At 39.8% G+C, this 14,063-nt stretch overlaps 1 protein-coding gene across 3 annotated transcripts in view; it reads left to right on the top strand.

Annotated features, from left to right (window-relative positions):
• The window catches only part of rbms3 (RNA binding motif, single stranded interacting protein), a 187,225-nt gene that overhangs the window by 156,642 nt on the left and 16,520 nt on the right, over positions 1 to 14,063 (top strand). For all 3 annotated transcript variants that reach the window (XM_067448291.1, XM_067448292.1, XM_067448294.1), the window contains 4 exons: positions 4,584 to 4,690; positions 6,049 to 6,092; positions 9,812 to 9,908; positions 13,980 to 14,030. In XM_067448291.1, the coding sequence (XP_067304392.1) occupies positions 4,584 to 4,690; positions 6,049 to 6,092; positions 9,812 to 9,908; positions 13,980 to 14,030 (299 nt within the window). The remainder of the gene's footprint in view (positions 1 to 4,583; positions 4,691 to 6,048; positions 6,093 to 9,811; positions 9,909 to 13,979; positions 14,031 to 14,063) is intronic.

Here is a 14,063-nt window from a genome sequence, read left to right as displayed (position 1 = left end):
ATAAAGTGTCAGATTGAGATGTCTTAACAGTGTGTGTGTGTGTGTGTGTGTGTGTGTGTGTGTGTGTGTGTGTGTGTGTGTTTGTGTTTGTGTTTGTGTGTGTGTGTGTGTGTGTGTGTGTGTGTGTGTGTGTGTGTGTGTGTGTGTGTGTGTGTGTGTGTGTGTGTGTGTGTGTGTGTGTGTGTGTGTGTGTGTGTGTGTGTGTGTGTGTGTGTGTGTGTGTGTGTACATATGTTTCTGTTTGTCTTAATAGGTAGTTTAAAGTGTCTAGTGTGGCCTGCTAACCTCCCCTGGCAAAATTTGTCACAGTAACCATAGTTTCCACAAAAATATCACAGCTGTGACTACAGAAATAAAACTATGTATAAATCTGCATTATACATCACAGTCATCAAAAATTAGATAAGCAAAATAACCACGTTTTTTTCTTCTTCTGGATATGTTTTAGCATGATCTGGGTGGTTTCTAGGGTATTGCTATGCAGTTAGTAAGCTATGGATGAGTGCTAGGGATGAGGTTATTAAAGGGTTAGTTCACCCAAAAATTATGTCATTAATGACTCGCCCTAATGTCTTTCCAACCCGTAAGACCTCCTTTCAACTTTGGAACACAGTTTAAGATATTTTATGTATAGTCCGAGAGATTCTGTCTCTCCATTGAAAACGTATGCAGAGTATACTGTCCCTTTCCAGAAAGGTAATAAAAACATCATCAAAGTAGTCCATATGTGACTATCTGTGGGTTAGTTAGAATCTCTTGAAGCATCGAAAATACATTTTGGTCTCAAAATAACAAAAACTACAACTTTATTCAGCATTGTCTTCTCTTCCGTGTTTGTTTTCAATCCGCGTCTGCGGCTGCGCATGGCGCTGCTATCGTGTTATCTGCGTGCAAGCTTCGTTTATAGTCTGAGCGAGACTGGTTGCTAGGGTGTTATAGAACATACTAGGTGGTTGCTAAAATGTTGTTCAAGGGTGTTGATGGTGTGTTGTTTTGCATTTGCAAGGGTGTTGCAGAAATGTTGGCAGGGTGCAGTTTCTAAGATGTTCTGGATGGTTTCTAGGGTGTTGCTATGCAGTAGCAATTGGCTGCTTAATATAAATCACAATTTGATTTCAGGTGTAATTTGTTCATAGCACAAATGGTATTAATTACAGGTTGAAAAGGGTAAACTTGTTTAAGCAATAGTAATAGTTGGGTCTGTCTTATTTGATTGTAGCTGTTCAGATGTAGACACATGGCATCGAAAGGTTGTTACTGGATGTTTGCTCTTATGTGCAGTGTATGATTTCCCTGGATGAATTCCGAAATCAGTCAGTCTTAACAAATGCTCAAAAAATTCACTGCATGAGTGAGATTCAGCACTTTGAGTTCAGGGCAACCTGACTTGTAAAACAAACAGAGCACATGCCAAGCAGAGTCTGCTCATAAAATCAGCATGGATATTCCACCACGCTCCAAAAGCAGCACAAAAACTCCCAACGTCATTTGGCTTCCCTGTTTTATGATGGTGCTGGTTGTTATTTTAGAGTTAACCTAAACTGTTAGGGGGTTTAATACAGGGCGTTTCCCACTGTCTCAGCTGAAACACACACACACACACACACACACACACACAGACTCATTGTTTTTGAGATAGGGCAGGGAGGGAGCTGCTTGCTCAAACATTTCGAGCCTGCCGCAAAAGCTGTGATCTTTTCTGCTGCCTCGTTTTCTGTCTGTCCTTCACAATGGAGTCACTTGTGTTGTGCTGCTGTTATCAGCACTGCCCAGCGTGTGCATGTGTGTATAATAGGAGGGTGATGACAAGGCTGCAGGTGTAGACCCTGCCTCCTCTGCAGGTGGAGGAGAGAGACTTTTACCTCACCTCACTTCAGCTCAAAGCACAATGAGATCACAGGGTCCGAAAACTCTCCTCTCCTCTCCTCTCCTCTCCTCTCCTCTCCTCTCCTCTCCTCTCCTCTCCTCTCCTCTCCTCTCCTCTCCTCTCCTCTCCTCTCCTCTCCTCTCCTCTCCTCTCCTCTCCTCTCCTCTCCTCTCCTCTTTTAAATATTTTAATTTTGAAAAAAAATGCATACATATATCATCTTGTCTCCATGGCCGTAGCCAGCTATGATGCCACCAAGGTCTGGACCTTTGTAAATTTTTCATATTCAAAAATAAAATTTGAATTTCTCTGAATGACTAATTAGCCATTAAAAGTCCTTTTATGAACGTCTGCATGTATAATTCAGTTTAGACAGTTTGCTAGATTGTTTAGTGTCCATGATGTGAAAATTATGGGGAGTGATTTATGTCGCTGTGAGACGGTAGTGGAGTGAACGGGGCTTGAGAGAGAGTCGTGAGTGAGCGGGTGCAGCCTCCAACACTTCATGTGTCCAGATCCAGTTATTATAAGAGTCTTTAGACTTGGGAGGTTGCAAAATGTATTTAATAAAAGGGTGTCAATAATTGTGGCCAACGTGTTTTGGAGAAAAACATTTATTTCATAATGTGATTTTTTTCCCAAGACTTTCCGTGATTTTACTTCAATGAAGGGTTCGTTTTTTTGTGAATTTTTTTAATAATAGATCAAAAAGATAAAAATTGCAGATTTATTTTTACAGCCATCTTTGATCATATTTACCAGGGGTGACCACCGATAATACTGACCACTAATGTATGTAACCCTTGTTCCATGAAGGCGGGAATGGAGACGTCGCGTCGGGAAGTGAGTTGGGTTCTCAATTTGTTGGTTCACTTCCCGACCTGACGCAGAAAGTGACTGACTGAAAGGGAACTATTACACTTATAAGTATTGTTGCATACTTATTAACAAAAACTAAAGTTATCTAGTCTAAAGTATTAATAAAATCGTGACGTAATAAATATGGTCTAATTTAAGAAAGTTCATCCTCCTAAAACAGACAGAACAGAGAGACTGTACCCAAACTTTCGGATGGCAAAAAGGTTCTGAAAGTTCTGCATTTGTAGGCGTTATTATTATTGCATAATTTATAACACCCCACACCAGACTTTACTAATTTTCAAACCCTTATTACGGCCATGTTTGTCTCCTATGATATTTTCTGATATCGTTTCCTCTCATTTTGAATTCCTCTCAACTGCCTCTTCTCTTCGGTTCTCTTCTCATCTTGTTTCCTCACTCATCTATCTCTTTTCTTCTTTCATTTTATTAAGTCTTCTGCCCTTTTCTCTCATCTCATTCTCTCTCTAATTAGGGTTTTTTTCTCAATCACGGAATGACTATCTCTGTTCTGAAGACTTGATCCCCTTTTTGATGTTTCATTCTAAACAACAGAAAAAAAAGAACAAACAACAGCCATTAAATATTCTATTCAGCTACAGAATACATAATGTTCTGTTGAACCGTTTCAGCTCCTTGTTTCGTATTTGTTTATCTGGTTTTATGCAATATATCTGCTTATTTTAGCACAAAGCATCCTCTGCAGTCTGCAACAGCTTTCTATTGTTCCACAGAGCGGCTGGAATATCGCAGTGCAGGTGAGAGCGTGCAAAGAGAAAGCGTTCATTTTTCTCTGCCAAACTAACATACTTTCAGAGGTGACTGTAGAGTCATATCGCCGGAGGGCAGGATTACTCAGAATAGTTGTCTGGACTCCACAAAGCAGAAACTCCTCCTCCTGCATCTATCATCGCTCTCTGCCAGATCCCATCATCCAAGAAGTTTGTGCTCGCTTTAAATGAGTTTTTCTGGTTGCTGAGGAAACCAAATTAAGTTTAGCTTAGCTGTGGCGTACAGGAATTTGTTCAACTCAAGAGCGAAATTTCCTGCTTTCTAAGCGCGTTTCTAGACTTCAGAGAGGTGTTCCACAACCCACAATTCATATTGCCATCATGACTGAGCGAGAACATTGAAGTGTTTCGCCTCAGCGCCTGTCGTCCCGCTTTGCACTTTTGGAAGAGAACTCTTTTAAACTCTCTCCTCGCCTGTTGTATTAACCAGTCCCTCTGGGTCGTAGAGGAGCCTTCTCGCTTTCCTTTCCAATTTTTTTTTTCTTCTGTGTGTTAAGAGATAGTATGCAAGATACACACACCAGTGAGCACCAAAAACAAACAAACAATGTTTCGAAACGTTTCGGTCGGCGCAGATCATTACGGCGCCGTTTAAGTTATTTACAGTCTCGTTCAGGTCATTTATTATTTTGCAAATATTAAACAAAGAGCTTTGAAGACCTGCCAAGGAAGTTGTTTTTATGGTGGGGATTTGAGAGGATGTCCGTGCCAAAAGTGAGCTGATGGTCTGAGTGTTGAAGACATAATGGAGGGGGGATGGGGGGAGGGGGGGTGCAGGAAATCGAGGGGAGATAGTCAAGGGGTGTTGAACTTCAAAAGGTCATTGGATATTCCTCTGCTGCTCTGTGGGCTCTGTGTGGGTGTGATACCTGCGGTGTAACATTTCCCTCTCTGTTTAATACACACTTCAATTTCTTTGCCGAGGTCATGACCTTTCCATCAATCGTACTGCGGTTGACCTATGGAGGTATTCGTCCACTCTTCCCTCTCACGCCTTGCTGACTGATCTTGTGTATTCTTCTGTGTTTGTTCCTTCTTTTCAACAGCCCCGACAGAGCCGCTGCTTTGCAAGTTTGCAGACGGGGGACAGAAGAAGAGGCAGAGCCAGAGCAAGTATCCTCAAAATGGCCGACCGTGGCCCAGGGAAGGAGAAGTGAGTGCTGGCAACCTCAAACACTTAAAGCACCACATGTCCTCCGCAGGGGACTCTTCAGTATCTATCTATCTATCTATCTATCTATCTATCTATCTATCTATCTATCTATCTATCTATCTATCTATCTATCTATCTATCTATCTATCTATCTATCTATCTATCTATCTATCTGTCTGTCTGTCTGTCTGTCTGTCTGTCTGTCTGTCTGTCTGTCTGTCTGTCTGTCTGTCTGTCTGTCTGTCTGTCATTGTATTAATGTCTTTTAATTTCAAACAATTTTATTTATACTTCCTTACATTCAAATTTCAAATTGCATCCTGCACCCTTTTTCTGCATCAGTTAAAACAGTCAATTCAAATGTAGCTATTGGAATTTAAAAGGCATTCTCAATTCAATTCCAAGTGACACACAGCCCTGATTCTCTGCAATTACCTCTTTTCCCTACTATCCCTGTGCCTTCCCTTGCCCAGGATACCCAACCCTGAAGAAGGGTATAAGTTGGGAACAAACCCTTTGTTTCAACCATAGGCTAGAAGAAAGGAGTGAAAGAAAGGGAGGCAAGAGAAAAACATTTGATTGATGGAGTCATCTGGCCATGTTTAAGTTCCCAGTCTTTCGCACAAGTCCTTTAATCTCCCCTCTCCTGTTTTTATTCTCGCAAAGCAAGTCTCGCCGTCTGGGTTGGCTGATGGGAAAATGGCGGCAGGGTGAACAACTGGCATTTTCTGGGCAGTCCCAGCTGCTGGCATGACGCGACGGTTCAGGGATGCTTGCCCAGATACCGACCAAACCATGAGCGCCCATTATGAGGAGCTGGCAGACGCCATGACTTTGGCTGCACTCTCTCATGAAGGCGTATTTCAATATGCAACCCCAGGGGTCCACATTAACTAGATAGAATATCCAGTCGCACGTAGGTTAGGTCGATGGCTTTCCCACCAGTCTCCAGGTTTTCTCCCCCACTGAGGAAAACTTGGCGCCCAACAAGCTGCAGTATATGAGTGTTGTTTATCTGCTCCAGTCCAATACAGGTCTAAGCGGCCAGCTTTCCCCCCTTATTCACTTAGCTAGCGCGGCTATGTCAACATGAGCTATGCTTTCTGCAGCCTTGTAAATACCAAATAACTTTGTGCCGTATCGAACCCGAGCCCGTCTGGTATTACAGCCCAGCGCTCTGAGGTAATAGATCCACAGCTACAAGTCTCGGCCATGTGCTTTTAAAGATATAAAGAGCACTTGGCCAGCACCTATTAGATGACCCTGTTCTATTGCCAGCATTACTCAATAGACTTTATAGGATACTTTCTTTACCTGAACAATCTTTCACTCTTTGTCCTGTCTGTCTTGTTTTTCAGAGTGGCATGGCGCTGACCTATGACCCCACTGCAATGCAGAACGGGTAAGAGTCATTTGTTGTTTTGAGTTGCCACTGCTTGTTTAAGGTTGTACCAGGATAAAATGATGAATTTAAATAAGCTTCTAGCAGTGAATCCATCCTCATAGCAGTGTTTTCTTGCTAAAAAGACCAGCAGCCATCAGCATACAGAACAATGTTTTGTTTTATATGTTAGTAATACGTTAGCTTGTGTGAGGTTTCCTATCCCAGTAAAGCCTGACATTTGAAATCAGTTTTTGATCAATGCTTTTAAAATAAAATAAAAATTATAAAAAAATTAAAATATCTGTTTTGTATTTAAATATCTTCAGTGTCACATGATCCTTCAGAAATCCTTCTAATATGCTGAACTGGTGCTCAATAAATATTTCTTCTTACTATAATTAATGTTGAAAACAGTTGTGCTGCTTAATACTTTCTTGGAAACCATGATGCGGAATTCATGTATGGGTAAAAAGTATTAATTCTCATATATGATTAATTTAATGCATCCTTGATGAATAAAAGTTTAACACATATAAAATGTAAGTTCTCACTCTAAAAATATCTTAATATATAATGTTTCGATTAATTGAATTATTAAATGATTCATCATTTTAATTTGGTCAAATTGCATTAAGAATGATAATGATGATTTATAATGATGTTTAAAATACATGCTTGGTAATTGTATAATTTTCTAATTAAATTTTGGATTTATATTGTACGAAATATTAGGTAAAAAAATGTGCTTGTGAAATGCATTAAATAAAACATATTATTTTTGTTAATTTATCAACATTAGCGAACATTTAGGGGGAAAAAAGTATCCCAGCACAAAGTTGACATTTTTATTTTTTAAATTATAACTAAAAAAAGTCATTATACTTCCTGGGAAACATGAATAATCCACCAGGGGGCAGAAGACATGTTACATCATGCACAAAAGTTTTTTTCTGGAAGGTATTGATCATATTAATGATACGTATGACTCTATGGGGGCAGTTAGCTTAATCAGCAAAACTGTCTTAACTAACCAGCGGTTCGTGCAGATTTAATTTGGTCTTTTCAGCAGGTTTACCAGCGTCTGAGGTGCAGTGAATAATACTTTACCGTGTCTTGTACAGGCACACACATACATGCACATATACTGTCATATCCAATCTGCATTTTGTGCCATTGTTGCACCGAAGGGTGTAAGTGTTTCGTCAGATGCTGGTTTCAGGGCAGGGAGATGGGTGCTAGGCTTAGGTAAATAAGTCCCTTTCTGTCTGTCCTCTCCTGTGGACGAAGTGCCCAGGGCTCTGTCTCTGATCTGGCCCACTGGGGAAACAGTCATAGTCTCCCAAATGTACCTCAGCTACCAACATCGGCTCCTTTTGCGCCTCTGACTCAGCACTTGCTGTCTGCGGTAAAGGGAACAAAATAAGGAACGACAAAAATATGCAATTGGGAAAAGAAGGCAGAAGATTCTGAATTGTAAATAATAGAGCTGACTAGAAAGTGCAGAGGTTGAGAAATGCTTTCCATCACTTCTACCACATTAGCGTATATATATAAAGAGCTCATATAGTCTTCTTAATTGTTTAATGGCCCATGCTGTCTCAATGTCAACGGCATGAAGTTAATAGCTGGCATAAATAACAGCAGAGCAGTGCTAGGCTAAAAAAAGATTGCACAGTAACGTAAACCGGTGTGTAAAGCTTCATAAGCATTTTAACCCTGCTTCAAAGATTGTGTTACCTTCTTCCTGGACATGCTCTCACTCAGGTCGTTTTGTGTGACTGTGACATAAGGGAGCATGTGCTCTCTAGGGCAGACAGCGTTTCTCTCCCCACGCTCCATTTCTCAGCTGCCAGACAAGCCGATCAATAAAGCCTAGCAACGGAGCTTGCAGATGAAACATGTCCGCACTAGGTACACAATGATAAATAAAGTCCTGCCCGAGAACAGTAGCTATTGGAAAATGCTGTTGCTCGGGTAACACGGAGGGCTCAACAAATTAACTGTTGTGACAAGCCTATGCATAAACAAATATACACAGACATGCTCATTTTATTCATTTTGGGGGAGAAAAAAAATCTCTTTAAATTAATGGTCCAGATCACAAGCAGTTCATGAAGAGTGACTAGGTAAACTCTTGAGTAATTAGTGATGCATGTTATGACTATATTCAGAGAAAAAAGATGATTGATTACATCTCAGACATTATAATTTGTCATAGTTAATTCTTAATCAGGGCAATCTCATTTGGTTATTATTGATTACCTAATAAGGAACTATCTCAGTTCTAAATTTGAAATGACTTAATGATTAGTTCATCTTGTTTCCTTAGTTAATAGCAGTTGAAGTGTTAATGTAGTACATTTGTCCTGCATTACTTTCTGCATAGTTACATATTAATGATGGACAATTATTCTAAAGTGTACCTAATAAACCTTTTTAGTCAACAAGGATACATTTATAATGTTACAAAAGATTAGCCTGACAAGCCAGACCCACATCAAGATGTTTGGTCTGGAAACTCACCATAGACAGGGCTCCATCCGAGGGGCGGGATAAACGGTTGTCTTTCAAGCTCCCTCTGCACGCGATAGGATAGTGCAACCAACCAGAGCAACGAAGGTGAAGCAGAGCTCGCTGACTGATTAAACATTCGCCGTATACGGTCGGCTAAACTACGAACACATCTTCCCTTTTTAAGAATGACTTCAGTGCTGTTCTTTCTTCTTTTCTCAGAGAAAAGCTTAACTCCAAGTCTTCCAGAGTTGCGGTCAGAGCTGATTCGAAAGACCGCCGCCGTTCGCCAGTTTCTGTGTTTACTATAGGCACGCAAACTCGGCCGTCGTCATTATGCCCTTGTCATTATGTCATTATGTCATTATGCATACATTATGTATGGAATACAGCTCAGAATGGTATTGAGAGTTCCTAGACGACACTTGCGGGCAAATTAAATTTGCTGCCGCTGGGGTGCGTCTAGATTTCTAGGCTAACAAAAGATTTCTATTCATCAAAAATCCTGGGGGAAAAAATCATCAAACCCAAGATTTAAAACCCTTGTCTTGGCAGGTTTGCGATTGCTCTGTTAGTGCGGTTCATTTGAATAAGTGTGAATACAGCCATCTGAACCCTGGTGTGCCCCAAACAACCAGACCAAGACCTCTAAAAAGGTGGGTCTAGGTCCGCTTCCAAATGAACACTGCCGTGGTTCGACTGAAATATGAACACAAAACGGACCAAAGACATGTAAACAAACCAAAAACAGGACATGATGTCACAAGATAAGACCCTAAAAATGACAGAATGCTCAAGGATACCTGCTTTTTCTAGTCATAGTTGTGATGTTGCCCATTACAGTACGGTACAGGCTTCAGAAACGGCATCTCATTGCAACAGATCTTCATTTGTGTGCAACTTCTTGCCACAGTTTTAACTCCTTTATACATTTATAAGCTCTTCGTGAGTTCCCAGCTGGTCAAAATACCATCAGGCTACGCACATACAACGAGCGCACTTAGCCCAGCACAAACATATATGTCATAAAGCTTCTTTTGTGTTGTTTTTTTATCTTTAGGTTTGGTCTTAAAAATGACGAAGCAAAACCCAGACTAAATGTACTATTTTCTTTTATGGTCCAGATCCAAAAGATCCAAAAGAACCAAAGGAACCGAACTACAAGTGTGAACACACACTTATACAAACAGAAAATGGTACTAATAGTGTTTTTGTATATCTTGCAGGTTCTACTCCTCACCATACAGCATCTCCACAAACCGCATGATCGCCCAAACGTCAATCACTCCATTCATCGCAGCCTCTCCTGTCTCCACATATCAGGTAAGATCACAGCATATACACAGCGTTCAGAACTCACACATGCTGCAGGAAAACAGACTCACACATTCACAGAAATGTATAGTGTGGACCCTAGAAACATTTGGCTGCTTAAGACGCATGAAAATGTATGAATGTCTTGTTTAAAATGTCATATTTAAAATGTGCTTTTGTTTTAAAGAAAAATAGCAAAGAGTTTTTCAAGCAAAACAAGTCGTTTTTTAAAAGGTACATATTAGACATACAGCTTCTGCCAATCTCATGTTAATCTTGAGTACCTATGGAGTAGTATTTATAAAAGACAGATACGCTGTACCAATTCTTTCCGAAAACAGCCAAACTTGTGGAGGAGTGCAGTGGGTGATGTAAAGAGTCATGAGCATACACATTAAATCATGACATTATCCCTGGGCAACCTTCGATACCTTATCGTTTTGTTAACATTATATGCACTTACGCGCCGATTGCCAACAAAACACAGACATTGATGGAGTTTCTCTCACCGCCTGCTGTTTCGACTCTTAACCGGGAACAAACAAACAAACTTGCAGAACTCAGTTGCTGCTCTGGAAAAACAAACCGCTTCCACTGTTTCCTTAACGATGGGTTTGAACAAGGTTATCTTTCCCTCACAACCAAAAAGACACTTCTGTTGATTTTGTGGTCAAAAACAAAATGACAGCGCTGCCGTCGGCTTCTGTAACCCGAACAAAGCTTAAAGGGTTAGTTCACCCAAAAATGAAATTGATGCCATTAATGACTCACCCTAATGTCGTTCCACACCCGTAAGACCTTCGTTCATCATCGGAACACAGTTTAAGATATTTTATATTTTAGTCCCAGAGCATAATGCAGTCAATGCCCACTTCACTGTCCATGTCCAGAAAGCTAATAAAAACAACATTCGGGTCGCCAATGTCACGTGATTTCAGCAGTTTCAGCAGTTCGCTGCTGAAATCACGTGACATTGGCCACCCGAATCTTTGATCGATTCACTGATTCATTAACCGCTTGATTCTTTTTGGAGGCACATGGGGGAGAAGACAATGCTGAATAAAATCATAGTTTTTGATATTTTTGGACCAAAATGTATTTTCGATGCTTCAAGAGACTCTAATCAACCAACTGATGTCACATATGGACTACTTTGATGATGTTTTTATTATCTTTCTGGACATGGACAGTGAAGTGGGCATTGACTGCATTATGCTCTGGGACTAAAATATAAAATATCTTAAACTGTGTTCCGATGATGAACGAAGGTCTTACGGGTGTGGAACGACATTAAGATGAGTCATTAATGACATCAATTTCATTTTTGGGTGAACTAACCCTTTAATGGGATGGGAGCTCGCTCATCCGGGAGAAGTGCCCATATAAGGAATTCCTCCCTTTATGACGTCATACAGGGCCATACGTTTGAATCCTGATGGAGTGTATTTGGCACAGAAATACTCCGTCATACGTCCAACTCGTTTTTTGAAAGTGTGACCATGTTTAGCAGGAGATTTAATAGTGTAAATATGTCAGAATGCATGAAATAAAAAGAAAAAAGAGAAAAGAATTTTCTGGGAAAAAGTCGAGCATCAATTACTTGGGGATGCCACATAGTTTGATATCCCATGCAATGACATTCGGGTGTTTTAAGTGTAACTTGAATGTTCCAAATACGTTTAGAGGGCAACTGTATACAAACACAATTACATGCAAACAAACATGTTTTTGACAGTTTCTGTCATCTACATATGAGGAGTGCTTGTTGCGGTGTAGCGTGTTTTTCCATCGTTCTCCATGTTTGCTGTTTTGTCAGGAAAGCTTATTAACGCTGTTCTCCAACCCTGCAGTCAGATGGAGTGAGCAAACAGTGACTATGAGCATCCTTAATTGATTTGGCTTAAGCTAAACTAAACAAAACATTGCTGAGCGTAGAGAATAGCTAAGCCCTTTAGATCATGTACCTCCCGTCCTCAAGAGAACCTCGTTCTTGTGCAAACATGCCGACACACACATACACGAGCAGGAGCGCACATATACAAACCACCCACGCTGACCGCAGCGGCACCCAAGTCATAGTTTAAGCTCTCGGCTGCACGTTTCTTATGATAAATTCTGCATGCCAGCAAGGTTATCTCTTAATCAAATTTCGTGATATCGTGTGCAAAAGTGCCCCACTGGCCGGCAAATTAATTTTAAATTGCAAACTGCGCTGAACCCACCAATACGAGTTCAAAGCCAAGCTGACGGGAAATCAATGCGCTGCTACCTTTATTTCTCCCCTACAACTTTGAGAATGGAACAAGAGACAACTGTTTTCCTCTCCGGTGAAAGGACAGAGAGGAGCAGAGAAAGAGGGAGAGCGAGAGCATGAATCTTTTAGCAGTCGGGGAGAGAGATACAAGGTGTGCGCTTACACATCTTAGTGGACTTAGTGTGTTTAGAGAGAAAGAGAGAGAGTTGCCCGAGGCAGATCACAGTGATGAACAAATCCCAAAGGCTTTTCTTCCTAGAACAACATAAAAGGACGCTGCATATAAATTTAGACACCTACAACTGTTCAAACGCACTTTCACGAATCTAAATGCATACATCCATCCTCTCAGGCAGGAAGTGGCCACTTATCCTCAGTCCGCATTGTAAAAAAAAAGAAAACTCAAGCATAGTGTGTCCTAAATCTGTTATTTTAGTATCGTTGTGATACTATGCTTTTATTAACATTTTCATTAAAATAGTTTGTCTATATGTCGTCATTAGACAATATATCTAGTGTGTATAGTTTTTATTAATGTTAATTTAAATGAAATAAACTAAATTTAAATAACTAAATGAAAATGACCAATAGTGCTATGTTAAAGGGATAGTTCACCCAACATTTTAAATTCTGTCATCATTTACTCACCCTCATGTTGTTCCAAACCTGTAGGCGTTTCTTTCCTCTGCTGAACACAAAAGAAAATATTTCTGAAGAATGTTTCGAACAAAGCAGAGAGAGCAACCATTCACTACCATAGTATTGTTTTCCCTACTATGGAAGTGAATGGTTGTTCTATCTGCTTGGTTACAAACATTCTTCCAAATATCTTCTTTGTGTTCAGCAGAAGAACCTCATACAGGTTTAGAACAACATGAGGGTGAGTAAATGATGACAGAATTTTCATTTTTGGGTGAACTATCTGTTTAAGTACATACAGTTATTCAAATATTATTATCTTTTTTTAAATACGATTTATTTTAAGCATATTGCTTAGTTGAAGTAAAAAATTTATTTGTAATAACGCAATGAAGCATGCCAAATTGTGCGGAAATCATTTTTAACTGGCCAAAAATGATGTCTGCACAATTTGGCATACAAAGATAAATTATAAACACATGCAAATACAGGAGAGAATCAACAGAATAGTAATAACTGATGGTATTGTAGTAAGGATATGTTTTTTGTTTGCTATGCTTTTTTTTTCATAGTAAAAAAAAATGTAATATATAAATATATTTTTGCCTAATAATTTTGTCAGATAAATACCTTAACAAAGTTTAGTGTTTTGTTCTTCACTCATATTTAAAATATTATTATATATTAAATATGTTCTCATGTTTTAGTGGACTTGTAGAGTGATAAAAATATATATATATCTAACTTTTGGCCACTACTTTATCTGAAATAAAATGTTTATTTATATTTTTATAATAATATTATATTTATTTCAATTGTTTTTTATTTCAGTAAATGTTTATTTTTAAATAAAATAGCGAATATGTGTTTAATGGTTTTAGTTCATTTTAGTAACCCTGTCCCAAATGGAGCAATTGTTGGTGTAAGAATTACTATGGCGGCGAGATGAAAGGAGAGATTTTTTGGGGGTCCAAGTCGGCCTCAGATGATGAAATTGCTGCCGCAGCGCTGTAATTAGAAGGCAATATCGCTGTCTGTAGAATTCCGATCCCTGTGTAATTATCGCACTTGTATTACTCGCTCCTGCCTCGGCTGCTCTGTGGGAATCGGGGCTTCGAGGCAGCGGGAAGAGGCGTAGGAGGGGGGGGTGAGGAGTGAAATTAAGAAATGCTGGTTTCCGCCCACAGGTCCAGAGTACGTCGTGGATGCCTCACCAACAGTACGTTATGCAACCTACGGTAAGTGCCGCTGAGGAAGTGTTCATTTATCTT

Source organism: Pseudorasbora parva, chromosome 7, assembly GCF_024679245.1.
Source record: "Pseudorasbora parva isolate DD20220531a chromosome 7, ASM2467924v1, whole genome shotgun sequence".
Lineage (NCBI taxonomy): Eukaryota > Metazoa > Chordata > Actinopteri > Cypriniformes > Gobionidae > Pseudorasbora > Pseudorasbora parva.
Note: the sequence above shows the minus strand (reverse complement) of the source record. Positions and strands in the feature narration are given on the sequence as shown.